The sequence below is a fragment of the Apodemus sylvaticus genome, chromosome 22 (genome assembly GCF_947179515.1).
Source record: "Apodemus sylvaticus chromosome 22, mApoSyl1.1, whole genome shotgun sequence".
Taxonomy (NCBI): domain Eukaryota; kingdom Metazoa; phylum Chordata; class Mammalia; order Rodentia; family Muridae; genus Apodemus; species Apodemus sylvaticus.
Window position 1 is genome coordinate 45,982,802 of NC_067493.1, and position 26,793 is coordinate 46,009,594.

General features: G+C 55.4%; 1 protein-coding gene across 3 annotated transcripts; it reads right to left on the reverse strand.

Annotated features, from left to right (window-relative positions):
• Window positions 1–1,938: 1,938 nt before the first annotated feature.
• On the reverse strand, window positions 1,939–26,032 carry Setd1b (SET domain containing 1B, histone lysine methyltransferase). 3 transcript variants are annotated; one of them, XM_052168708.1, is made up of 17 exons: window positions 25,785–26,032; window positions 25,135–25,319; window positions 24,814–24,912; window positions 23,897–24,167; window positions 21,517–21,629; window positions 19,471–20,694; window positions 15,569–16,393; window positions 11,463–11,724; window positions 11,030–11,376; window positions 10,843–10,945; window positions 9,795–10,358; window positions 7,420–8,679; window positions 6,464–6,630; window positions 5,337–5,468; window positions 5,130–5,249; window positions 4,881–5,018; window positions 1,939–3,425 (listed from the first exon to the last, which is right to left on the reverse strand). In XM_052168708.1, exons 2-17 carry the CDS (start codon window positions 25,303–25,305, stop codon window positions 3,252–3,254), a joined length of 5,970 nt encoding a protein of 1,989 aa, XP_052024668.1. In that variant the 5' UTR covers window positions 25,306–25,319; window positions 25,785–26,032; the 3' UTR covers window positions 1,939–3,251. The 3 variants fall into 3 exon arrangements, with proteins under 3 accessions (XP_052024668.1, XP_052024666.1, XP_052024667.1); XM_052168706.1 differs by having other exon boundaries at window positions 5,337–5,471; XM_052168707.1 differs by lacking the exon at window positions 25,785–26,032 and adding an exon at window positions 25,410–25,514 and having other exon boundaries at window positions 5,337–5,471.
• Window positions 26,033–26,793: the final 761 nt, after the last annotated feature.

A 26,793-nucleotide genomic window follows, 5' to 3' on the forward strand; every position in this document is an offset into this window, starting at 1 on the left:
ACCCCCTGGAGATCAATCCCATTACCCAGAACAGGCCACAGCATGCCTGTGGAGGTCGGAAGACAATGTGCAGGAGTCAGTTCTCTCCCTCCAGCACGTGAGTTCTGGGGACTCAAGTCAGCAGGTTTGGCGGAAAGCACCTTTAACTACTGCCACGCTCCCAGCCTGTTTCTATACGGTTTATCCAGAGGCAGGTCCAAAGTTGCCTAGGCTGGGCTTCAACTCACTGCATAGCCCACGCTTTGAACCAGTGATCTTCTTGTCTCAACCTCTGGGGTAACTGGGATGACATGCTCATGGCGTCGCTTCTGCTTAATTACAGATCACCAGCTGCTCCAGATACCTAAATAAGAGCTTAAGAAAAATTATCTAGAAAAAAAAATTCTTAAAAAAAACCCAACCCAACCCAACCCAACCCAAAATGGTGGAATGTCTAGCTTGGCTGTTGTCTGGCCCAGTTCAGAACCCACTGACAAGCTCAGAATTTAGAACCAACCACGAACTCTGTCTGAGCCTTAGGACAAAAGAGAGAACCGATGGCGGCTCTAAGTTACAGCCCCTGCACATTAGGAGGCTGAGGCCAGAAGACAGCTAGAAATTCTAGGCCAGCCTGGGCTAGAGAATAAAACAATCTCAAAAGCAAACAAACCCACAATGTTCTCAGTGGTCTATCACCCTGTCCCCTCCAGATCCTGAGCTTGGCCAACCCACCCTCATGACTAGGGTGCACTTTCACCGTAGAGAAGGGGCCGGGGGTGGGGTGGGGCAGAGTGGGGTGGGGGAGAGCAAGAGAGACGGCGTAGCTGTAAGAAAAGTCAGTATATTTATGGTTTGCTTTATAAAAGTTACTATAATACAATGGTACATAGTATTGAATTCACAAAAATATGAACAAATATTTACAGCAAGACACACCCACAACGGAAACATTTCTCTTCAAAAACAAGTTACATACAGATGACAGAGTCTATACGCACAGACAACCCTAAAATTTATTGGTTCTCTTCTTTGTAAGGGGCAGGGAGAGGAGGAAAAAAAAAAATCAAGAAACCCCTGACCCTTCAAAAGCAGAGATCTACTCAATGATAACAAAAGCTTTCAAAGAAAAATGGGCCCACAAATCAGGATTATTGCAAACCCTTCCTGGGGTGCTGGGGAGGAAGCCAGGAGTTTGGGGAAGAGTCAGTTCAACACCTCACCCGAGGTTAATGCACATGGAGGGATCCCAGGACGGGGCTCCGTGAGGCGCTGCCGGGTGCCGCAGTGCACCTCTTCCCTGGCTTTCGGGCATCTTTATCCTTTTGTGATGGACATTAGTAAGACGCAAGCCCCCAGCGATATGGGCTGCACAAGGAACTCAAAAAGATTAGCCATCACTACATCGCTACACATTTCTTCTTGTGAAAAATAAATTTTTCTCATTTGCACAATTATGCAGAAAACTGCATGTAGAAGAGAAGGTGGGCGCTGTGCCCAGGTGCCCCTTGGGTCTTAATTGCCAATGATAAAGATCCTCCTGACCTACAGACCAGTGGGCACAGTCTCAAACAGAGGGCCTGTGGAAAATTAAAAAAAAAAAAAAAAAAAAAAAAAGAAAAACCACAACAAAACCACCAATGACAGAGAGAGAAAGGGCGAAAAAATAACAATTCTTTGTACAGAATTTACATGATAAGGAAGCTTGACACAAGCTGAGATACCAAGAGGCTCCGCCGCCTGGTCCTCGGGTGGGGACAGTCCCACCCGGAGCACTTCATCTCGGTGAGGACTCTGGGTCACAACAGTCACGGTCCAGAAGTATTTACACGCCTGCTCCGCCTTCTGGGGAGGATGGGACTTGCTGTTTTTGTGTGTGTCTTTTTGTTGTTGTTGGTTGGTTGGTTTGCCTTTTTTTTTCTTTCTTTTTTTTTTTTTTAAGTACAAAGAAATGAGGAGAGGAAAAAAAAAAAAAGTCTTTTCACTTGTTTCTACAAGAAACAAAGTTCCCAAGAAAAAGTCTGTTATGGCAGTCTATCTACAGGGATTGGTTCTGAACGCCAAAATAATAAGTTTTTTTTCCCTTCGGTTTGATTTTATAAGCAAGAAAAAAAAAATTCATGGAAATTAACCCTGAAGAGGATGGGGGTAGGGGGCAGGAGCTGTCCAAGATGGAGATCTGAATTTTAATACCATTTCCCAGACTATCTTCCTTTCTCTAGGAGAAACAACCTGCTCACTATGGAAATAAATACGCCCTGGCCTCCTAGGTCGGGGCCTCCAGCAGGGTGACATGGGTGGGTGTGGGGGTCGGGGTAATGGGGCGAAGCTTATCAACAACAAATATGTCACATGCGAACGGTCAGACAACCCGTAATGGCAGGGCTGGGGGGAGGCCCTGAGGGCCCGGCACCCTCTCCACCCTGGCAGAGCCAAGGCTGCAGAGTGTGGGGACACCCTTCCCAGAGCCCCCAGCGCACTGGGGACACGCTGGGAGGCTCCATCGTTGCTGGCATCCGGATGAGAAAGTAAACATTGAACCCAAGGACTTGGGGGTAGTAGGGCAGCTGGGAGCACCCAGAGAGGAAGTTCCTGTCTGGGACCAGCGTGGCTCCCCCAGGGTCTACCAAAGGGAGAGGGCACCCACAACCGCAGGGGAAGGGACAGACTGGGGCACAGGCCAGGAGAAACTGTGGGGTCTGCTCACTGCATCCACAGGCAGGGAGGGGCCTTTCGGGTATGTAGTGTTCTGAGGCGGAGGCCGAGGGAGCCCCCTCCTCCTGCAGCACCTAGTCCAGGGTCAGTCTGGACCCTGGGCCCACACACAGTTTCACTGAGGTCTCCAGGCCCCCACGGGGCTCCTCCTCATTCTGCCTTCACATTTTCAACAGTTACAATGTCTTTTCTTCAGACAAGGGAGAAAATAAAGAGGCGACACCACAGAGCAGCATTCGCTGGGTGGGGGAAAAGACCGAGGCCGGCGGAGACCCGGAGGGAAGATGGACAGAGGGGGGAACGGAAAGCCAGATAGATCGATACACAAGGATACAAAGCCCGCGAAGAGCATCTATAAAACGGAAAGACGCAGGTGGAGAGAGACAGAGAAGCCCTTTCCCGCTGCGGGTGGGTCCTGGGATAGTGTTTGGGGGCGCCAGGCCCTAGTGCGGCTGCTGGGGAGAAGGACAGCACCTGAAATGGGTGGGGGGTGGAGCCTGGCCCAGGGCGAGGGTCCTCCTGGGCTACGGCTGACATCCTTGGCCTTTGGCACCCGGGGACTAGTTGAGGGTCCCCCGGCAGTTCTCGGAGCCACAGAGGCAGGGAATCTTGACGTCCTCGATGGGGAATTTGTAGTCGTAGGTGATCTCCTCGTTGACATTGATGTGCTGCTTGGAGTAGATGACAATCTTCTTCTGGGACTCCACCGTGATCACCTTGGCATAGCAGTTGGGCTGCAAGGCGAGGTGAGGATGTGGTAAGGCCAGGTCAGGGCCCCGCCCAGTCCTCCCCACCAAGCTCGGGAAGCCAACCAAGCCTGACTCCTGGTTACCAGCTAGGGGTCGACTCTCCAGCTAGCTCTGCCCACGCCTGGTACTAAATAAAAATGACGCGGGGCTAGAGAGATGGCTCAGCAGTTAAGAAAGCTTGCAACTCTTGCAGAGGACCTGGGTTTAGTTCCAACCTCCATGGTGTGTGTGTGGGGGTGGGAGGGTCACAACCATCCCCTGACTCCAGAGGCAGGTGCCTTCTTCTGGCTTCTCTGGGCTCTAGGAACACGTGCAGTGTGCATGCATATATACGCTTAAAAAATAACTAAGTCTTAAAGATGACAATTATTCTTCATCAGATATACTGCAGGAGACGCCTGAATCTGCACTTCTACTCGGGGTGTTATTTCTGAGACCTTGATAAGAGGTCTACAAACTGCAGGCCCTACTTGCCTATTTTAATAAAGTTTTATTGGCACAGCCTTGCTGTTTCTCACTGGCCTATCAATAAGGCTGCTTTTGTTTGGAGAGCAAGGTAAACATTTACTACAGAGATCATCAAGTGCACTTCACGGGGAGCCTGAAGCTAAAATCCTTCTTCCCAAGTCCTCCCTTCTCCCCAGGTCCTCCCTTCTAACACTGCTGGCTCTGGCTCCTCCCCATCACTTCCCGTGCTGAAGTCAAGCACGGTCACCCTGTCATCACTCCCCTGGCTGGCAGCAGTGTCACAGCAGTCTGTCTCCCTAGGCCGGAGCTCCCCAGATTACCCCCACTCCCCAGCACTGGTATCACACCACACCCTTTTTATGTGGATTCTGAAGGCTGAACTGGGGGCTCTGTGCTTGCAAGGCAACCCGTTTACTGACCAATGAGACAAGGTCTTACTTGTGTTTTATCATGGCTGCTCCAGAGCTCGCTATGTTGACCAGGCTAGCCTCTAACTCACAGAAATCCACCTGCCTCCACCTCCTGAATGCTGGGTTTAAAGGCATGCACCATCACACCTGGCCTCAGTCCGCCTCTTTTTTTTTTTCCTTTTTAGTTTTTTTTCTTTTTTTTTCGAGACAGGGTTTCTCTGTGTAGCCCTGGCTGTCCAGGAACTCACTCTATAGACCAGCTGGCCTGGAACTCAGAAATCCACCTGCCTTTGCCTCCCAAGTGCTGGGCCCGGCACTCAGCCTGCCTCTTGAGCACCTTCTGTCTTTTATATGACTCCAGAAATCCCCACTGCGCCCACTGTACAGACATAACCACTGAGCCCAGGAGAAACGCTTCTCTTCTCCTCTCTCCTCCCCGCCACCCGTGGCCAACCGGAGCCCGGAGGGGAGACTGAACGCGACTGCCTTGCCGTGGCCTGGCCAGGACCCTGGGTCCTCAGTACAGGGGTGGGGACGCCTCGGTCCCTCGCTGGGCACTCACGTTGCAGCTGTGGTTAATGAAGCGTGCAAAGTTGCCGCACTTGGTGGCGTCGATGATGGTGTCGTGGTCCACCCTGAACATGTAGCTGCTCCCGATCCCCTCGTCCTCATACCGCTTCTCCCTCATGTCCGCAATCACCTGGTGGGAGAAGGAGCCTTAGGTCTGGGCCTGCGGCGAGCCCGGGCCACCCCGCCCCGCCCCCGGCCACTCCCCCCTTCTTCCTCCCCCCCCCACACCCGCAGCACCTACCTGTCGGATGTTCTGTCCCACGTACTCGATCACCATCTCATCGGCGGCGATGGGCTCCATGGCAAACAAGCCCCAGTCGTGAATGTGACTCTTACAGAATTTGAGCTTTTTCTTCCGAAACTAGAGGCACGGGAGGGGGGACGGGATGAGTGAGTACTCTACTGTCCCACGGGTGACCCGGCTGCCCCAGAGGAGGTCTAGCCTCACCTTGAGCTGGTTGAACTTGAGCAGGTCACTGTCACAGCTGCCGGTGAAGGAGGACAGGAGGCGCCTCTGCTCAGACCGCCGCTCGGAGCCCGCCCGAGTAGAGGCGTGGGGCTGTGCCGGGATGCTCATACCCTGCTGGCACGACCCGATGGGGTGACAAGTCAAAGAGGGTCAGAGGTGGCCCCGTCACACCCTCCCCGGCTCCGCCCCTGCCTCTTGGCTTGGCGCATATCTGGCTTTGCCAGTCAGTCTCTGGTTTGGTTTCTTTGAGGCAAGGTTTAAGGTTTCTCTGTAGCCCTGGCAGGACTGGAACTCGCTTTGTAGACAGGGCATGCCTCCGCTTCCCAAGTGTTGTGATTAAAGAAGTGCGTTCTTTCCGGGATGGAGAGATGGCTCAGGAGGTTAAGAGCCCTGACTACTCTTCCAGAGGTCCTGAGTTCAAATCCCAGCAACTACATGGTGGCTCACAACCATCTGTAATGGGATCTGATGCCCTCTGCTGGTGTCTCTGAAGACAGCTACAGCGTACTTACATAAACAAAACAAAAAATAAGTATTAAAAAAAAAAGGGCAGAGCCACCTGTCAGCACCTTGAAGTGCTTTTTCCTTCTCACAACTGAGCGCTCCCTGCCCCCCCCCCCCTTATCAAGCCCTCTTTCTATTCTCCGTGGTCTCTATTATTCGGTGGCTTCCTCTCTCTCTCTCACACAGATCCAGTGTGACCTTCTCTGACCCCCTTGGACTCACCAACCTTCCTCTTATCCACACATCATTTGCTCCCGACTGTGTGTTTGCTTGAATGTTGCCCCCACAAATAGCTGTTATATTGATACCTAGTATCACACCATAGGTGTGTCCTGAATAGAGGGTGGGAGGGGGGCGTGCTAACTTTTGGGGAATGTGTTTATGTCCAAGGTTAAAACCATTTGGGACTCTGCGGTTACCCACAGAATAAAAAGCGGCCTTTTAAAAAATTCTGCGGTAACGTCCACCACCTACGTTGCCAGACTACGCCTTTCCCCTCCCACAGCCCCAACTCACAGGCCGGAAGGATGCTGCCTGGGCCCCTGCCGGGAGACCCCTGCCTGACTCAGAATCCAGACTCACACCGGCCCTGCTCACGGTACCTGGGTGTCCATGGGGGGCTCGTCTGTGCTGGCACGGCTGCTGTTGAGGTATCTCAGCTTGTCTTTCTTGTCGATGGTGTAGAAGCCCTCGCTTCGGGCGCAGCCGGTCACGTGCTCACGGATACCATCCTCCCGTTTCTTTTTCTTGGCTGAAGAGAGGCTGGTGGGTGGGTGTGGGTCAAGGGCCACATGGACATTCTCAGAGATCCCCCCCTTCTTGGCCCCTCTGCCCGGCCTCTCCAGCCTCAGCTCCATCTCTAGTGGTAAAGATGCCCAAGTCCACCACCCACCTCCACGCCACCTAGCCGGTTCTGATGAGCTGTAAGACGCGAGTCATATTGACTACTACTTCCTGTTTCTCTCCGGAAGACAGGGGCAATGAGCACGCTATGGGCAGTTCGGTATCATCAGAGTACTGTGGCAGAGCTCCCGAGGCAGCAAATGCTCAAAACAGTGTGGACCATGGGGATCACGGTAGCTCCGCCCTTGTGGCAGGGCAGTTCGGAACCTACCTAGCTTTCGGATGGGAGCTAGATTCCAGAGCTGCTTTGTCTTCAAACCTCAGCTCTGCCACTCGGGAGCTGTGTGACTTTGGACAGATCACTTAGCCTCTCTGAGTATCAGCTTCTTCCCGTGTTAAACGAGACCACTAACTACCCTGTATATTACCGGGCCACTGGGGATTCAGTTCAACCAGGCAGAGCCACGCTTAGGGTCCAGCTCAGTCCGCTCTGTCCCCTGCCCTGCTGTTATGTTTACGCTCATGTTTGTACCTGAGACCAGCTCAGCTGCCTCTGGGAGTGAGACGTGCTTGATGCTGGGCAGGGCACCCGTTCAATAGGTGCCGATAGCCATACTACTGTCTCCCTAGTACCATGATCCTGACCGACAAGGTGGAAGGCCTAGCGGGGTTTCCCCCGCTCCTGAAGATGCAAACCCCAAACCCGGCAGGATATAGGGATGGTAGACCCAGAGCGTGTCATTCAGCCAGTCCATGCCATTGTCCTGCTGCAACAGGCGCTCGTAGGTGACGCACAGAAAGCGGATGTCCTCCTCATCGATGCCACCGTTCCAGATGTCGTACAGGATGGTCATCTCCTCAAACTCTGAGCGGGGCCGGAAGAGAGGCTGGGGTGGTGAGGGTTCGGGGGAGGCCGACGGGGCTACCAGGTCTTCGTGCCGCTTCTTAGGTGGCCGTCGCCACGGTCCCCGCACCTTGGCCAGGTCCATGTACTCTTCAGTGACCTCATCACGGCGAGGTCCTGGGGGAATAGCTTCAGAGGGCCACTGGTTGTCTAGCTCCTTGAAGGGCAGCTTGGTGGGTTCAACTGGTGGGGGAGGTGGGGGTGGAGGAGGCTGGGGTGGGAGGGGCGGTGGAGGGGCTGGGATCCCCGCGTTCCTGAAGTCCAAGGTCACGGCCCGAGGGTCATGTGCACTGGGGAAAATGGGGGCCTGTGGCTGGCCTGGCAGGAGCAGAAGGTCTCTCCCAAGGGCAGGTCCTGGTGGTGGCCGGACCAAAGACCCATCCAAGGACAGCATAGACGGAGGGGATCGCCGGGGCCGGCCTGGCTTCCTCTTGATGGGGGTTGGGCATGGAGCTAGGGTAGCAGGCAGCAGGGGAGGCAGCTGGGGAGGCGGCCGAGGCTGGGCCCTCAGGACAGGGACAGGCAATGCCAGGGGTAAGGGCAGAGGCAGGGGAAGTGGGAGAGGCAGACCAGTTTCCAGGAGCACTGGGGAGGCCAGGGGCCCAGCACGCTCATCTCGCCGACCAGTTGGGAGGGGACAGACAGGCAGAAGCAAGGGCCCACTGGGCTCAGGGAAGGTCGGTGTGAAGCTGAAGTCCCGACCAGGTGTCCGAGGAAGGCCCCCACTGCTCAAGCCAGGGGAGGGGGATGGATATGAGAACGGGCTTCCGGGCACCTGCGGGGAACTCAGCGACAGGCCACTGCTGCCCCCTGACAGTGGGGGCTCCCCGCCCGGGGTGGCTGGCACTGTCTCTGTGCTCTGGGACTTGGCCAGACTGCCACAGAGGCCTGGGGTGCGTGGAGGCTGGTCTTCAGGGGGAGGCTCCAGGGGGACAGGAGGTTTGGGGAGCTCTGGGGTCTCCGGCTCAGGTGGCGGGCTGGGTGGCCGGAGCAGTCGAGGGGGTGGCAATGGCGGCTGCAAGGGCAAGGAGAGCATCGGAGGGGGCTCGGGCTCCACATCCAGGTCTGACTCTGTGGAGAGGAAAACCAGGACATTGTTATTTAATTCAAACATCTCTCTTACAGACCTATGTGCTTCCCACACAGACAGACCCTACCATGCAAGGTTCTTCAGTAACCAGCCCAGTGTCAGGGACCCAGGAGGGGTTTCTATAAGTGCCATGATGGGCAATGCTAGCTTACTTGCCCCATGTCTGCAAAGTTGCACAGCTTTGTGGTGCAGTAATGCCCTGCGCGTACAAGGAAGGCCCTGGGTCTGGACTCCTCAGGCCCGCCTGCTTTATTCATGGCGGAACAACGTCCCGGTCTCAGCTGAGTCCCTTACAGTCTTCACAGACTTCTCCTGGCCTTTATCTTCACTCTCGGGATCTAATTTTCCCTAGTCTCTCTAGTCGCAGGCATTTGTGGTAACCTGTCTCTCTGACCTAGCGTATGTACTTCAGGAGGACAGTTATCTATGTCCACTTCATCTACTACTGTATTAATAACGCCTAAAAAAAAAAAAAAACCCAAAAAAACAAAAAACGGTGCTGGAGCCAAAAGGACTTTCTTTTTGAGTTGACCATTTAAAGACCTGTGGTCTGGACTCAGTCAAACGTGAGACATTATACAAAACCTAGTTTGTGTTTCCCCTGATCTCATAATGGTACTGACTAGCTACATGCAGCTATGCTAAATATTCTGAAATGTTAAAATGAATTATAATTAACTAAAGGTACTGATTCCCCAGAGGAGCTCATAGCAACATTGTGTCTGGCAGAGGGACCATTTCTGTTGATGCTGGCACTCCCAGCCCAACTCCACCCCCCCATGAGCCTTTCTTGGGCTTCGCCCCAGAGGTGGTGCAGGGTGACAGTCCTACTGTCTTCTCACCTGACCTGGCACCCACAGGTGGTCCTATTTAACTGCCACTAAACGAACCATGGGTTCCGACAAGTGTGTATATGGGGTACCTCAGGGATACACGAATTAAGGAATAACCCGTGGGCATACTGGCATTGAATACTGAGCTCATCTGATCCCAAAGAAGGGGTCTGCTGAGGCCCTTCCCGAAGGACGGGTTCTGACGCTAACCAGCTTTCTGCCGCATGCCCCACCTGACTCCCACCCAGGAGGCTGCAGATTACCTGGACCGCGCTCAGGGGGTGATGGGGGTTGAGCCTCTGTCTCCCTGGCAGGCAGCTCTGGAGAGAGCAACATGTCCTCTTGTGTGTCAGGGCTTGGCTCTTCTGGGGGCTCCGGGCTCCCTTCCAGTTCCCGAGCTCCCATGGGCAACGGAGGCTCTTCCGGCACGGGAGTCTGCATCTCGGGGACTTCGTCCTCTGCCTCAATGTCCACCTCCTCTTCTGTGCCCAAGGACCCCCTCATGGGGCCTCGTGGGACCAGAGGCACTTCTGCTCTGTCCTGCTCAAAGTCCGGGCCACCCGCTGCAGGCACGCTCTCTTCGGCCATCGCCACCACCATTGCTGTAGCCATTGCTGTCTCTTTTTCCTCCTCCTCTTCCTCGTCTTCCTCCTCCTCCCCCTCCTCCTCCCCAGGTACAGTCATCTCCTCTTCATCCTCCGAGGATGAGGATGAAGACTCGGACTCAGACTCGGAACTGGATTCAAACTCAGAAGATTCAGAACTTTCACTGGAGGACGAGGATGACTCGGCCGGGGCCTTTGAGGTGGTGATGCTCTCAGTCTCCTCTGGGTGAGGGACACAAGTTGGGCAGGATTATTTCACAGCCCCGGCTGCTCCCGCCCCACGCTGGACATTTCCCCAAAGGCCTTGAACAGGAAGCCGGGTCTGAGAACAGCCTTCAAATGCTGAAGGGGAGGAAACTACCCCTCAATATAAAAAGGGCAGGGTGAAATTAACATAAGACTGTATATTTGCAAGTGAGCAATCTCGGTGACCATCCCTCCACTCAGTTCTTAAGCACTCCCATCAACAGACAGAAGCCACCCCCCTTCAGTAGCCCTCCGCCCGCACCCCTCCCCCACCTAGACCCACAGATCTATTTCCTGGGTCTCTGGACTCACCCAGTCTACCATTTAGTGTCGCTGGAATCCTAACACAGACGAGGTATGTGCTTTAAATGAGCACGCCTCTCAAAGGCATTAAAATCCTGGTCCCACCTTGGGAGCACAGGCTGGGGGCGGAGCCAGGGCGCCCACATCCCCCGCTTACCTTCCTCAGAATCTCCATTGTCCTTCTCACTGGCCACGGACACGGCTGCACCCTGATCGTCGATGTCGGAATCAATCTGGTCATCACTGTCATCGTCATCATCCTGGGGTAGGGGGACCGAGGGACACAGGTGAGCTGGAGGCCTATGTCCCGGTACCCTGCACCCGGTAGCCTCTCTGATCCAGACCTTATCAGAGCTGGATGAAGATGAGGGCGAGGATCTGCGGCTCCTGGGGCCTTCCTCTGCCTCCTCTTCCTCTGCTTCTTCCTCTTCTTCCTCGTCCTCGGAGCTTTCTCGTTCCTCCTCCTCCTTGTCTGAGGCGGAGGATGAGGGTGAGGTGGTGGAAGATCCCGACGGTGAGGATGCGGAGGAAGACGAGGACACCGACAAGGACTCCTTCTCGTCCTCCTCCCCGCCGCTGTCCAGCTCCAGGGGCCGTCCCGGCCGGCGTCGCACACCCACGCTCTTGGGGTCCCGCTTGGTGAGTTCGCAGGGGGCTTCGGCCATGTCCCGGTCACGCTCCCGTTCCGACTCTGTGGGAACAGAAGGAGTCAGAGCAGGGACGCCGAGATGGGGAGGAGCGGGAACGAACTGCCAGCCAGCAGCCGAAGGCACCGACCTTCATCTTCCTCATCCACGGAGGTTGAAGGCCGCAGCCGCTTCTGGTCACCAGAGGAGGCTGTGTCCGGTGGCTCCTTCCTCTTGACCTTGAAGGAGGGCAGGCGAATGGCGCCCCGCAGTCCGATGCCCAGGCCGAGGCCCTCGTAAGCCAGGCCCTCGCCCTTGCCCCACGACTCCAGCAGGCAGGAGGCGATGCGGTCTTTGGGCTTTGGCCTGTCCTCGTCCTTGTGCTCACCAGACTTCACGGGGGTCAGTGAGGCCTGGATGGGGCGGAAGGGGACAGTGACCAGAGGCAGGGGCGTTGCTGCTGCCCCCTGCAGGCAGCCCGAGGTAATGGCACACACTTGATTTCCCACGCATTGGGCCACACCTCACTCCCTTCCCCCTCCATCATGGCCTCCCCCCAAAACACGACCACTGCCGCAGTTCCTGGAGCATAGCCTCCACGCGTGGGAGGCAGGAATGAGAGCCGTGTGCTGTAAGGACAAGTCTGCCTCACTATCACAGGGGCCAAGGTCCAGTTTCCCTGGGCCATACAGTCCACAGTGTCTGTCTACACGGCTGACCCGATATATCAGTAACAGAAGGATTGGAGCTCTAAGGGCTGCTCTTTCAGAAATTGATTGAAACCAATTGTATCTCTTGAGCTAGTGCTTTAAAAAATAAAAATTAAAAAAAAAATTAAAAAAAAAAAAAAAAGGCCGGCCAGGGGGGGTTTCCTGCCTTTAATCCCAGCACTTGGAAGGCAAAGGCAGGTGGATCTGAGTTCAAGGCCAGCCTGGTCTACAAAGCCAGTACCAGGACAGCCAGGGCCACACACAGAAAGCCTGTCTCAAAAAAAAAACAAAAAAACAAAAAAACAAAAAAACAAAAAAAAAAACAAAAGACAAATGGGGGAGGGCTGGGAGTGGAGAGCCGGCTCAGTGGTTAAGAGCACTGGCAGCCTTTACAGAGGACCTGGGTTCTATTCCCAGCACCCATGTGGCAGCTCCCAACCATCTGTAACTCCAGTTTCAGGGCATCTAACGCCTTCCTGTGTGGACCTCTGGCAGGCAAACACCGCACTTACATACATACGGGCAAAAACACCCATGCACACAAAATACCACCACCAAACAAACAAACAACGCTAACAACAACAACAACAACAGAGCTGGGTCTGGTGGCACACACTGGCAATCCTGACCACCTGAGAGATGGGGGCACTTAAGGATAATTTTGGCTCCATAGCAAAACTAAAGCCACCCCGGGCTATATGAGACCCTATCTCAAAATAAAATAAAATAAAATATCAAACCCAAGTTCCTAGCCTTTTGAATTTGTTACAGAATTTCTTTTAAAAGTTTGTTTTTACTTGATGGGTACAGCTGCTTGTCCCCATGTATGTCTGTGTGGTGTGTATGTCGGGTACCTGTGAAGGACAGGAGAGGGAGCTGGAGCCCTGGAACTGGATTAACATATCGTTTCGGCCTGCCATGTAGTTGCTGGCCAACAGACATGGGTCCTCTACAAAAGTAGCCAGTGCCTGTAACTGCAGGGACAGCTCTCTAACCCACTTCTGTTGGTTTATGCATGGAGCTGTGTAGCTAAGGCTGGCCTTAAATTCCTGACATTCCCGGCCAGGGTGGCAAAGGTACCTCCCCACTGCGGGATGACAGGTGTGCTTCACATCTGGCCCAGGCTTGGCCAATAGCTTAAAGAATTTATCCAGAGGGCTGGAGAGATGGCTCAGCAGTTAAGAACACTGACTATTCTTGCAGAGGTCCTGAGTTCAAGTCCCAGCAACCACGTGGTGGGATGCGGCTCAGCAGTAAGAGGGCTTGCAAGCATGCAGCCTTGGCTTCTGCCCCAGAGTCTGCTACACTGTGAGTAGGGCACACGTGGGATCCTAACCCCCCAGAAGTCGAAATAGGAAAATTTTTAGCTCAAAATCATTCTCTATTACAAAGGGAATTTGAGGCTAGCCTGGGTTAGAGACTCTGATTTTTGTGTTTTTTCTTTTTTTCTTTTTCGTTTGTTTCTTTTTTGGGCTTCTTTTGGAGACAGGGTTTCTGTATGTAGTCTAGGCTGTCCTGGAACTTGTTATGTAGACCAGGCTGACCTTGAACTCACCATCCTCTCCATCCTGAGTACCAGAACTAAAGGTATGCATCACCTGGTTTCAGTAAGGATCTTACTTAAACATAAACCAGATACAGTTTTAGTTAAAATGAGACTGTCTACAGTGTGTGTGAGAGCCAGGTGAGGCACCGCACACTTTTAAAGTCCGGACTCAGGAGGCATCGGCAGGTGGATCTCTGAAGTGGAAGCTAGCCTGGGCTACATAGCAAGTAATAGCCAGCTAGGATAACATAGTGAAACCTTGTCTTAAAAAAACACCATCGCAGGGTGGTGGTGGCGCACTGCCTGTAATCCCAGCACTCTGGGAGGCAGAGGCAGGCGAATTTCTGAGTTCGAGGCCAGCCTGGTCTACAGAGTGAGCTCCAGGGCTACACAGGGAAACCCTGTCTCGAAAAAAACCAAAAACAAAGAGAGAAACTAAAACAAAACAACAACAGCAACAACAAAACACAACAAGAAGCAAACACTCCTGCGTAGCTATCACTTCAGTGCTCGCCCATTGGCCACCCGAGGCTCTGACATACTGGGTTGAGAGGACGAACAAGAACTGGATAGAACGAGCCACCTTCAGAGCGCAGGCGCTTTAAGTTACAGGTGACACAGCTTTAGTGAACCATTTTACACACCAGGAGGCGGGGAGGGGGGGGACACAATCCAAACAAACAATAAAGAACTGTGTGGCAGGCAGTTCTCTGGCGTTATGACCCCATAACAGGAGTCCTGACAGGCCTCCCTTACCTGCGCTGCAGGGAACAAGTTCCTAGTCACAGGGCTCCCTAAAGTGCAGAGCAGGGAGGGAAAGCAAAACCGGCAAGCCCGCTTTCTTCAGCGGCTGGGGTGGGGGCAGTGAGGACTGGGGGCACGGGCAGCAACTGAGGCATTCCTTTTAATGATTTGATCATTATTTGCTTTTCTGAGACAGGTCTCACTAAGTAACCCTGGCTGGCCTTGAACTCACAGAGGTCCTGCAGCCTCCCCCTTCCCCCTCCCCCATGCTGGGATTAAAGACATGAGCAGCTACTCTCAGCTTAACTGAGAGGACTGAAAACCACTAACGCCAGGTAAGCGCCTGTCTTTGTGACTAGGAAGGCTGAGGCAGGAACATCCTTGAGCTGGCACAGGCTGAGACTCCGCCTATTAAAGGAAAAGGATTCAAGACAATGTCCCCCTGTGTGTGGAGAAAGGGCAGGTAGGGAGTGGTTGAGAGGGTCTGGATAGGCGAGCCTCCAGGAAAAGGGGAAAGCGGAGGCCCCCACCAGAGGACTTTATGCCATATGTATCACAAGAGAAAAGGGAGGTGGCGTCAGGTCACAGAGGGCTCGGCTGTGGGACCACCGGGCCTGGCAGCCACTGGTCAGAAGTCACTGAGCACCTGGAACTCTGCGTGGGCCGATGAGAACCCGTGTCTGATGTGTGCTGTCTCCTGTTATCTCAGGGGGAGGAGCCACATGCAGCCAGTGGCCAGGGGTCCAGCCTGCTCAGTCAGCCGCCCGTTCCATCCCTCCATCCATCTATCTGTCTGTCTATCCCTCTAACCATCCATCCATCTCTCCATCCCTCTCTCTCCATCTTTCCATCTGTCTATCCATCTATCAATCCGTTTCTCCATCCCTCCATCCACTGATCCATCTCCCATCATCCCTCTCTCCATCCGTCCCTCCATCTCTCCATCTTTCCACCCATCATCACTCTATCATCCATCAATCCCTATCCATTCATCTCTCCCTCTATCTCTCCCTCCATCCAGGTTTTTCAAGACAGGGTTTCTCTGTGTAGCCCTGGCTGAACTCACTCTGTAGACCAGGCTGGCCTGAAACTCCAGAGATCCACCTGCCTCTCCTCCCAAGCTCTGGGATTAAAAATGTGCGGCACTAACACCTGGCTCACTGGCGACTTTAAAAGGTGTCTCACGCTGGCTGCGGAAGCCACCACCCACCTGGCCCTCTTGTCACCCCGAGGCTCCCTGAGCGAGCACCTGCATACCTTGGCCATCCGTTCCTTCTTGTCCCACCATTCGTCAAAGGCCCGGAAGGCCACCACCTCTACCATCTTGCGGTTGAGATCTCGCTTCATGATGGCCTTAAGTTCCTTGAGGACCACCAGCAGGACCCCATCCACCGTGGCCTTGTGCGGGTCCTCCTGGCGAGGTATGTAGCCTGGTGGCGGCACGGAGGGGTCAAACTTGGGCAGGGGTGGCCAGTGCTGTCCACGTCCTGGGCCACTGTTGCTCAGGGAGAATGGGCCACGGTAGGGGGGCAGGTTGACAAACTGCAGTCCAGCAGAAGCAGCGGCAGCCGCGGCGGCCATGAAGGGTGGGTAGGGACAAGCACCCTGGCCTGTCATGAGCCGGCTTAACATCTGTGTTTGCATCTGGAAGGACATGGGCATGCCACCCCACTGGCCTCCCAGCACATGGCTCATGTCCACCTGCATCACAGGAAACAGTCCCGGCGGAAAGGGTGGCAGTGGTGGGAGGATGGGTGGGGGTGGGACACCCGGGGGTGCTGGCAAGGGTGGTGGGGGCACTGTCACTGCAGGATGGGTTGGTGGCGGCGGCGGCGGTGGTGGAGGCAAAGGTGGGGGCATGGGGAAGCCAGGTTGTGGTGGTGGTGGGGGAGGGGGAGGGGGTAATGGAGGGAAGCCAGGGGGTGGGGGCAGGGGCAGGTTTGGAGCCAGCACGTTGGGGGCTGCCACCGCCCCCGCCCCTGGGGTCACCACCATGGGTTTGGGGCAGTCAGCGCTGGTGATAGGGGCTGAGGGCATCTCATCATCTGAGATTTCCATGTCCTCTCCTGAGGATTGCTGGCCCTGGAAGAGAGCAGGGAAGGGAGACAAGAGCTCGTAAGCACTCCCCAAGCACCAAGGAGTCGGAGGCTTGGGATCGGGGATCAGTATGGGAGACGCCCAGCTGCAGGACAGCCTTGGGCAAATCAGTCATCCATCCCAAATGATACTTTTCCCCCTTTGGTACAAGGGGCATCAAAATAGCTGTCACTTAACACCAGTGTGCTGGGCACTGTTCTAGATGTAGAGGGCCCAAAAGCAACAAAGACAGATGCAAATCTTGATTTGTATGGAGCTGAACTTCTAAAAAACCGGCGTCGGTCAGGCATACACGGAACAAGAGTTCAGCAAGGAGAAAGAGGTAGGAGAGAAGGGAACAGGATGGCAAAAACTCAGCTGCGGTCTGAGAATCCGAGAGATCACAGGAAAGAGTTAACACTCAGTGCTGTTGTTCCCAGTGTGCCAGGAAAATTTACATACATTAGCCAGTTCTTAGAACAACTCAGGGCAGAGGAGGTCTGTTCTCTCTACTTTCCCCAAAGAGGAACTTGGGATGCAGAAAGGCTTAAGTAACTTCCCGGAGACCACGCAATCAATAAGAGACACAGCGGGGGGAATAGAAACAGGAAGTGGCTCCCCAGCCTGGGTTCAGTCAGTGTGTGATCTTCACTGAGGCTAACAGGGCCTTGGGCAAAAGGTACTCACTGGGCAAGTGCTGGCTGCCGGGGAGTGTGTGTGTGTGTGTGTGGGGGGGTAGGTAGCCCCTCATTAAGGACTCATAAATTAGAGAGGGGTTTTGTTTGTTTTGAGTTAGGCTAGGCAAATGCTCTACAGTCCCAGAGCTGGGCAAGAAGGCTCCCACACACGGGCCAGTTCAATCTTTTCTCAGTTTTCTCATTTGAGTCTCCTTGACTTTTAGAACGGGCTGGCAGGGCTGAGAGCTACTGACATGCGTGGCTGGGTCCCACAACAGACCGTGAGAAGCCGGGCTGGGACACACACACCAGACACCTGCCCCACCGAGAGCTTCCGTTAAGACTGCGAGGAGGTCAAAGGGGGAGGAGCCAAGGGCAACTTGGGTCAAACTCCATGCAGGAGGGAGGAGTCTTTGAGATCTGGGTCTCTAGGAACTGGAGAGAGGCACTGAGCTCCTATGGTTTAGAGCTGGGGGCAGGAGGAAAGGTGGTAAAGGTGAGTTCCAGTCCCACACGGGCCTCCTGTGTGGGTCAGACCCACACACACCTCACCCTGGGTGAAAATGTTAAGAAAACAAGGCTTGACAGACAGTAAGTGCTTTGGAAGCGCGAGGTCAGAGGTCACACACCACCTGAAGAGGAGGGCCTCAGAGGAGTCATCGCCAGGCAGGGGAAGAAGTGTCTAGACTCTCATTCCCTCCAGTACACACATCTACATATCAGCTCACTCTCAAGGACTCTTGGGAGGAGGGCCAGGCAAGGGGAGCAAAAAGAGAAAGAATACCCTATCCGGACAGCACCCAGCACCGTCGAGCGGCGCTTAGAGGGTTAACTCCGGCTGCAATAGTCAGCCAATCACAGGGAAACAGGCAAGCAGGCTCTGCCCCCTCTCCCTGGGCACAGCGAGTGGGAACCAGCTGGCTGCAGTTCTGGTAGGTCAGGTGAATGAAGGGATACCTCGTTTCCATGGAGATGGTGAGGCAGGGCTCCTGCTGACCCACTCAACAGATGAGGAAACTGAGACTAGAGAGAGAAAAAAATGCCTTCCCCTAGGTCACATAGTCCGTGTGACAAGACAGCTAAGGCTCTCGGGCTGAAACCGGTATTATTTTTACTCACCAGCCTCTGCCTGGCCCGTCCCTTCCCACCGGTCCTCCCCAAGCTGCAGCTCCCCCTCTACCTCAGCCTTGTGGGGACAGAGCTCTTTATCTTACAGACACCACGCACCACCAGACAGAACCTAAGCACTGCCGCCAGCAGGGGGCGCTGGAGGGCCGACCTGATGCTCCGCTCTATTCTAAAGCCTGTCTGTGATTCTGTCCTGGGGCACTCCAGCCTTCCAGCCTTCGTTTCCTCTTTTCCTCTCATGCCCTGGGAATGAGTGTGTGAGTGTTGTGCCCTCCAGCTACTCTGAGCTTCTCAAGCCTGGACCAGGTGGCTGGCATGGTAAACATCCGCCAAACCTAGGCCGCCGAGAAGGGATGGGGGAAGGGCCCACAGCCTAGTTAGCTCGAGTACACCTGTCAGCTCCCTCCGCCTTGACCCGTGAAGCCAGAAACCACTTCCCCAGAACTGCTTGCAGGCAGGCTCTCAGGAGCCTCAACCACCTGCGGCCCCACCTCCTCCCCTGACTCCCAAAGTTCCTTTCCAGGCACCCAGAGGGGCTGGGGAAGGGAGGACACTCGATTCTGTGTCCACAGGTGCATGCATGAGCCTGTATTTCTTGTTAAGGTGAGCTGGGCCCAGTCCAAGGACTCCCAGTGTTGGGCCCAGAAAAATGACACAATGCTCTCCCCTAGAAAACCTGGAAAGTGGAACCTTCACCTTCCCGGCTTCGAAACTTCTGAGACAGGAGGTCTGGGTAACAAGAGAGAGTGAAGAAAGAAAGCGGGAGGCCCAGGGCAGACACCTTCACCTGAGTTACGCTATGTTCCCCTCCAAAGTTAATCCTAACCCTTTCCTCCTAAACTTTAATAGAGCCTAAAGCCACGGGGAGAAGGAAGACGGACAGACGGACTGCTCCACCTGCACGCTTTCTCATCTCTTCAGTGCACGAGGCTCTGAGAGTCAACACTTGGGAGTGTGTGCTGAGCCAGCCTCACACAGCACCCTGGCCAACCTCCAGTACGCCAGAGTGACAGGATTAATCGACCCTAAGCCATTAACAGAGAAAATGACCTGGAGCCATGAACACAGCCTAGGGTCTCTGCAAACCCCGGCTAGAGCTCAGAATCAGAACTTGAACCAAGTTGAAAAGTCTAGACTCTTCCAGAGAGGACTCTTCCAGGGTCCCATTGCTCCTGTGTCTCCGCTAGTGAAATGTATCAAGGGGCAAGGAGTGAAACACAGGCAGACAAAAATCAATCCCAGGCAGACAGACAGACAGGCAGACAGGCATGGTGGTACCTCATCCATCCGCTCTGAGGTCGGGGTCCTGTCTCCTGCCAGGTCCAAATCCACCTCAGCAGTCTGGCCTAAAAGACCCATAGGGTCTGGGGGGCCTGGCTCAGGTGGGGGCCGAGGCCCCAGGCCCAGGCCCAGGTCATCCTCCTCATCAGAATCGGGCAGTGGTGTAGGGCTGATGTCCTCTAGGCCCGTGCTGGAGGGGCGCGAGGAGGGTGGCGAGGGACCGCGGAAGCCAGGCTGCGAGGAGTTAGTGCTGAAGTGGGCGAGCGGGGAGAGCTGGGAGGAGGAGGAGGAGATGGGGCTACCCTCCATCTGGATCTCTGGGTCCGAGTCCTGCTCGCGCAGGAAGGGCAGCTTGGTGCGTTGCTCCTTGAGCAGCATCTCGATGCGGGAGTCCAAGCTGTCATGGGGCTTCTCTGGCCCCGCTGGAGAGGACTCCAGAGTTGGGGTGCCGGGGCTGTCACAGGGCTCAGGACTCCAGCCAAAGGTAGGCCTACCACCCAACTCCATGCTGTTGCTGTCAGGAGGCGGGGGACCGGGAGGCGTGCCTGGCTTCTCCTTGGCCGGCGGCTCGGCGGGCGGCAGGGGTGGGGGTGCAGGTGCCCTCCGGAACTCGCCACTGTCACGGCTCCCAAAGGCTGCTGTGGCAGCGGGCTCCTCGGGGGGTGGCGGGAATGGGGGTGCTGGAGTCTGGTACGGAGAGAAAGCTGATTTGAATCCAGAAGCAGAGGCTGTTTGGGCAGGCGGCGGAGTATGGGCAAACGTGGTGGGATCCTGGGACTGAGCCTTGAACGGGGTGCCACCACTGCCAGCTGTCCCAAAAGAGAGGTCCGAGGGGCCTCGGAAAGGAGCTGCTGCGGCTCCGGGCACCGAGGCCGCTGCTGAGTTGTGGACATAGTGATGCTCATGGCGGCGGTTGTAGGCATCTGAGAACTTGCTCTCGTGCCGCCTGGCCTTGAAGGTGGCGGTGGGGTCCTGGCTGAAGAGGTAGGAGGGTGTGGGCTGGCGGCTGGAATAGCTGGAATCCTGGGAGAAAGGGGTGCCCAGGCGAGGCGTGATCGGGGTGCCTTGTCCATAGGAGTTGGGTGTGTCCAGGCGGCAGCTGGAGTAAGCTGTGTCTTGGGAGAAGGGGGTGCCACCACTGTTGGGGGTGACCGAGGAGGAGCCAGAGCCGCAGCCTGCAGACAGGCTGCCATCCTTGAGGCGCTTCAGAGCATCGGATAACTGGAGAAGAAAGAAACCATCAGTGGAGGGAGGGAGGACAGAGCTGGGCAAGGGAGTTGCTTCCCGGGTGGAACTCTGGCTGCTAGGGAGTCCGGAGCCCACAACTGCCCGGCACAAGGCAAAAAACAGAGTGCCCGGAAGCTCCTGCCCCTAGGTGTAGGTGTTTACCCTCTGGACCCATAGAGGATATTCCCTAATACTGGCAGCACAAAGAGAAGACCCTGACATCTTGGTATAGACAGACATTTCCTTTCTGTCTAAGGCTATCTGACATTAAAGGGTGTGTGACACAGAGATGTGACCAGCGACTGTGGCCATGGGTTTGATGGACTATCCTTACAAAATCTAGAGATTTAAATGGTGTGACCCCTGCCTCCTGATCAGCACCGTTTGAGGGGTGGAGGGTAGGTGGGGAGCACCTAGGTTCAAACTGTGGCTGAGTGGAATCAGCTAGGTGTCCTGGTGTACAATGGGCTGAGGGGCCTGTCTGTTCTGGAAAAGGATCTGAACTCTGCTTCCTAGAAACAGGAGTACAGGGGGGCGCCCAGATAGCAGACACTAGGGCCCAAACATAGCGATGTTTTGACATTCATATGGAAAAACAGTCTGTGGGAATCCCAGTCAGGATGGGGGGGGGGGAGGTCAGAAGGGAGGAGGAACTCTAGGTAGACTGAAAGCTACAGGGAGGAGGGAACAATCCCAGGGGAGATAGGCTGCAGCAGATCTTAGGAAAACAGGGCCTTTAGACCAGCCCTGAACCTACAGTAGGCGTGGTCAGGTCTCTGAAGCCGGAGGTGCAGAAGCAGACCAGAGACTACCTACCTGCAGGGTCTCGCTCACAATGGGAGAGACAGCATCCAGCTCACCCACTGGCAGGGTCTGAGGGGTGTAGCGGCCGGTGACCAACAGTTCATAGAAGCGCATGCGAGTTTCCCCTGTAACAAACAGGCAAGGGACAAGGGTATCCATGGAGGCTTCAGCGTGACACATCCCCATGGGGATTCCAACTCGCTTGTTAGCATGGTCATGGATCCCTTGGGCCTGGGACCACAGGCTTGGGGATACCTACCGCGTGTCCCCTGATTAGATTCCTACCCTCTCACCTCATGCAAGATTCTCATCTGTCCGACAAAGCTGCAGAACTCTGACCTTTCTGATCCCGAGATTCTGAGGCTAAAGCTTTTGTGGGACAGAGCCCCTCCCCACCTCCGGAAAAAAAAAAAAAAACCAAAATGCCATCCTCAATGAAAAGTTCTTTCCATTACTTGGACTACAGTTCCCCCAAAAAGGAGCTATGACCACCCCACCCCCCATATTCTTTCACCACAGAATAGCCACAGCTTGTAGCAAGGACAGAGGAAGTCTGGTGAGGAAGTCTGGTGACAGAGGTGAGTTGACTATCTGGGGCCAAAAGACCAAGCAAAGTCTGTCAAACCCGTTACTGTGAGCCCACCACAGGATGCTTTCCATCAGTTTAGGCCCCGAGAGTGCCCAGGTCTGCCCAGGGACTACCAGGCCTCCAGGTCCCAGGGTGCCCTATGCCTAACTCTACCCACCAGAGAGAGATTTTTATCAACCAGGCCCCAGATTCTTGGTATTTATAGAGCCTTGGAGGCAGCCACTTACAGATGCAAAGGAGGTGCATTCCTTGAGCTACACTTTCTCAAAATACAATACAATCTCAAACAGAAGTGGGAGTATCTGAGGATTGTGTTTTTTTCTTTCTTTTCTTTTCTCCTCCCCCCCCCCCCAAATGAAATTGTAGTGAGACTTCAATGCTTCTTAAGATGTGGGCAGGTGATGGGGGAGGAGGGACTACAGGCTTCGGTCTTGGGGGAAATCGAACCTCAGCTTAATGTAAGGCTAGGTAGTAGATTTAATAGTCTGTTTACACACACACACACACACACACACACACACACACACACGTGGTCGAGGGGATGATTTACTAGAGTGTAAGGAACTGGGACAAGTGGAGCAGGAGAGCTGTAGGCTGGACAGAAATGACTGGGCCCAGGCTTTGCAAGTGGGCTGAGCAAATCTACTCAAAATTACTAAATCCACTCAAAATTACCACAACCCACAACCCTTTGCAACAACACCTAGCATGGTCTTAGAGATGGCATGTAGCCATCATTAAAAGCAAAACAAAGTAAATTTCTCTCTCTCTCTCTCTCTCTCTCTCTCTCTCTCTCTCTCTCGCCTTTGGTGTGTGCTAAGCTACTCAAAAAAATAAATAAATAAATAAAAATCCTTGTGCTCATCCCTGGAGTCCTCCCAGGCCGGGTTAGCCAGTGCTACCATGTACCGCCCCCCACCCCCGACTCCGGACTTAACATTAGGACCACAGGACTGCCTGGTCCCAAAGCCCCCTGCATTTTCCCTCAGATTGGCAGGAATCTCTTAGAAAGGACACAGGTAAGCTTAGGGGAATGCCCTCAGTGTCTGGCAAGCCTTTCCACCTGTGCCAGAACTCAGGGTGAGGGAGTCAACAGCTCTGGAGGTAGGAGGTGTGGCTCCCCAGGCTGACGGAGCAACCAGAGGTGCTGCGGTCTCTTTAAGAGAGAGGAGGGAAGACAAGTGTCAACCCATGAGCACCCAGAGCAGCCCGCCCCCAAGATCCACTATCAATGTGGTCGGAACATTATCAATGAGACACTCCAGGGCTCAGATTGGTTCGGGGGAAGGGGCACTCGGTAGGGGGGGAAGGGGCACTCGGTAGGGGGGGAAGGGGCATGGCCCCTTAGACCTAAGGAATGACTTTTATGAATTTAAAGGCACATGATTCTTCCTCTGCCCCCAACAAATAAACAAACCCTCCCTTCTCCCCTAACACAGGCGGCAACACTAGGGACTGTCTAAACGCGGGCCACTGGGGCTCTGAGAGGGGGCCCACAGAGGTGTCATAGGTGGGGAAGCCTCTGGGTGGTCCCTAAGGGTGCGGTGGCCAAGGACTGGCACATTTGGTAAATTATAGTCTGTCTCCTAGCAACAGACAACACATTTGGCTCCATGTGACTCTGCCCTCCGGAGGGGTCAAAAAATAAATAAGGTGGTGGTGGTGGGGAGTCCCAAGGAAGAGACAAAGGTAGAGGGTTCTCCTAACGCTGAAGGAAGGAAGATATTTCCAAAGACAAGGGGTGAGACTGACAGGTGGCCTTCTGGCTCCTCCCCCAAGGGCCGCCCATGGGCCACCACTAACCTTTGGTGTCCAGCTCCACGTGGATGATGTTGCCCATGACAGACGTGCTATGCAAGTGCTGGACGGCTTCCTTGGCGCCCCTGACGGTGGCAAAGACCACCTTGGCAATGCCCAGGTGTTTCTTGGTCTTCGGGTTATACAAGATCTCCACCTCCTCCACCTCTCCATATTTTTTGCACATGTCCCTTAGGAAGTTTTCACGGATGTTGTCATTCAGCTTGGCAAATGTCACCTGCTTTGGAGGCACAGGGCCCACGTAGAACTCATCGATCTGGCAGGGGCCGCGGGGGAAGGGAGTTTGGAAAACATTAAAACCAAAGAGAAAACACAACACTCCTCACTTGCCCAGCAGTTAAAAAAAAAAAACAGAAAGAAAAGATTTATTTTTCTTTTAATGTTTCAAAACAAAACAAAACAAAAAAAAAAAAAAAGCATGCGGGCGGGCCTGGGAAGCAGAGGATTAAATCGTTTGGAACCTGGAAGTCCTCTGGGTTCGAAAGGAAAGGGGGAAAAAGAAACAGTTTCTCTTTCCCCACATCCCTATTCTGGCCTCCTATCCTTGCTGATGGATCCCGGACGACCCTCTGGTCTAAGAAGTTGCCCCCTTTAAAGCCAAAAGGCTGGGAGGGGGGCGGGTCCCTGAGCCAGGGCCCTGGGTGCGCAGGACCCAGGTGGGGACCGGGAGCCCCCAGCACTGCCGCCAGGATACAGTATCAGTGCCCTCATTACAGTTTCTTTGAGTGTTATTTTGTTTACAGTGGCCGGGAGGGGACACCCCTCTCCCCCCCTCCCCGCCAAAACTTCCCAGTCCTGGACGGCGGGAACTCAGAATCCGGCTGGGCTTGGTCAGGACTGGCGTTATTTTCGAACTCGGGGAAGGGGGGGAGGGACCATAAGACAGAGAGGAGGGGTCCTACCTTGAATTTGGGCACAGACAGCTCCAGCTCCTTGTTTTTGGTCCAGATTCCGACCACCCGGGGATCTTCCACGATTTCCACCGGGCGGTTGCTGGACATCTGTGGGCAGAGATAGGGGGTTCAGAATAGAAGGACTGGCACCCTCCCCAGGGGCAGGGGCAGACCCCCCCCCAGACACCAGTCCCACTCCAGGCTGAGGGGGGGAGCCCTGGCTGACAGTTGGCCAGGTGGCTGGGAGAGGGGTCCCCCTCCGTTCGCCTCTTGTCTGGGGGCTCCAACGAGGGTGGGTGGGGGTGGCGGGAAGGCGCGCCGGCTACTCACCGCCAGGCTGAAATGCTGCCCATCGTAGCGGTACAGTTTATGGTGCCCCTTTTTCAGAGCCGGGTCAATCATCAACTTGTAACTTCTCCAATGGTGGTTCCTCCTCTCGCCCGAAGGGCCGGGCTGCGGCGGGGGCTGCTGGTGGTGGTGGTGGGGGTGACTGTTCTCCATGCCGTTAACCCAACCTGAAAACCAGCAAGTTGTTGTCCTCTCCGCCGCTTCTACACATTCGCCCAAGAATCCGATCGGCTGGCCCCCACCCCCTCCCACCTTACCAGCGCGCCCCGAAAGCTTGTCTCGCTGGTTCTTCTCCCCCCCTCCTTCCCGAAAAAAAATATATATGTATAAGAATGGAGCGAGAGAATAAACCCTTTCCGGAGGGTTTACGCGCCCGCCCGCTCGGCCACCGTCTCCGGCTGGCAGCGAGGGGCTGCCCGGGGCCCCCGCTGCGGGCTGGCGCGGTCCGGGGCGCACGGAGGACGCGGGCTCCGGCCCATGGTGCCGCCGGCCGCCCGGCGTGGCGCTCGGCCCGGCTCGGGCGCGGGGCGCGCGGCAGGGCCTGGCGTCGGCCGCCGGGGCGGGGGCCGGGGGCTCGGGCCGCCCGGCTGTTCTGACCGCGGCCTCTCTCCTCCCTCCCCAGCCGCGCTTACATCCCCGCCGGGCGCCGGCCTCCCTGCGCCGCCAGCCAGTACATGGTGTCCCCCGCGGGAGCCGGACCGGGGGCCGGGATGGGGGGGACGCCGCCTCAGCGGCTGCCGGGCCCCGCGCTGCCGCTGCCCTTGCTGCCGCCGCTGCTGCCGCTGCTGCTGCTGCTGCTGCCCGGGAGGCGGCTGGCGGCGGAGGCTCGGCTCCCAGTAGCCGCACATCCCACAATACACCGCTAAGGAGCCCGACCCGAGCGCTCACCCTCCTCCTCTTCCTCCTCCTCCTCCTCTTCCTCCTCCCCTCGCCTTCCTCGCCGCTTCCCCAGGCACTCTCCCGGCGGCGGCAGCTGCGCCGCCAAAGCCCCGGGCCCCAGCGGCCCCCCACCCCTCACTCGCGCGCTCCCACACTGCCTCCCCCCCCTCCCCGGGGGGAAGGCCTTTTAATTTATTTATTCTGCTGGGACTGAGGTTGGGGGCTTGGCTGGCGGGGGGGAGAGGGGGTCTCCGCGGCTTCTACCTCCCCCGCGGCTGGGGCTACCCTGCCAGCGACGGAACACTCCACGGCGTGCGCCCCCAGGGCCTCCCAAACTGTTTCCAAACTGCCCAGACCGGAGGTGGACGCGTGGAGGCTCGGCGCAAAGGGCTGGGTTTCGAGTGGGGTGATTGTGTGCTTGACTGCTAGGAGCCTAGGGAGGGAGGCAGACGTCGACCCCAAACGAGTTTGCAATCGAGGTATCTCTGATCCGGCTTCCTCTTCGGCCCGCACACCCCCTCCCTCCCTGGAGCCGTGCTGGGGAGGGGAAACCAAGATTTGGAACCACACTAGCCTTCACATTCCTGGGAGGATACAGCCCTCGCCTGGACGGGAAAGATAGCTCTTTATTTTTTTTTTCTTTTTTTCCTTTCTGTTTTTATTTTTGGAGGGGAGCGCCCAGTAATTGTCTGGAACACATGCTTCTTCCTCCCTCTTTCCTCCAGCCACCAGCGACAGAGAGTCCCCTTTTTTGCATTTATC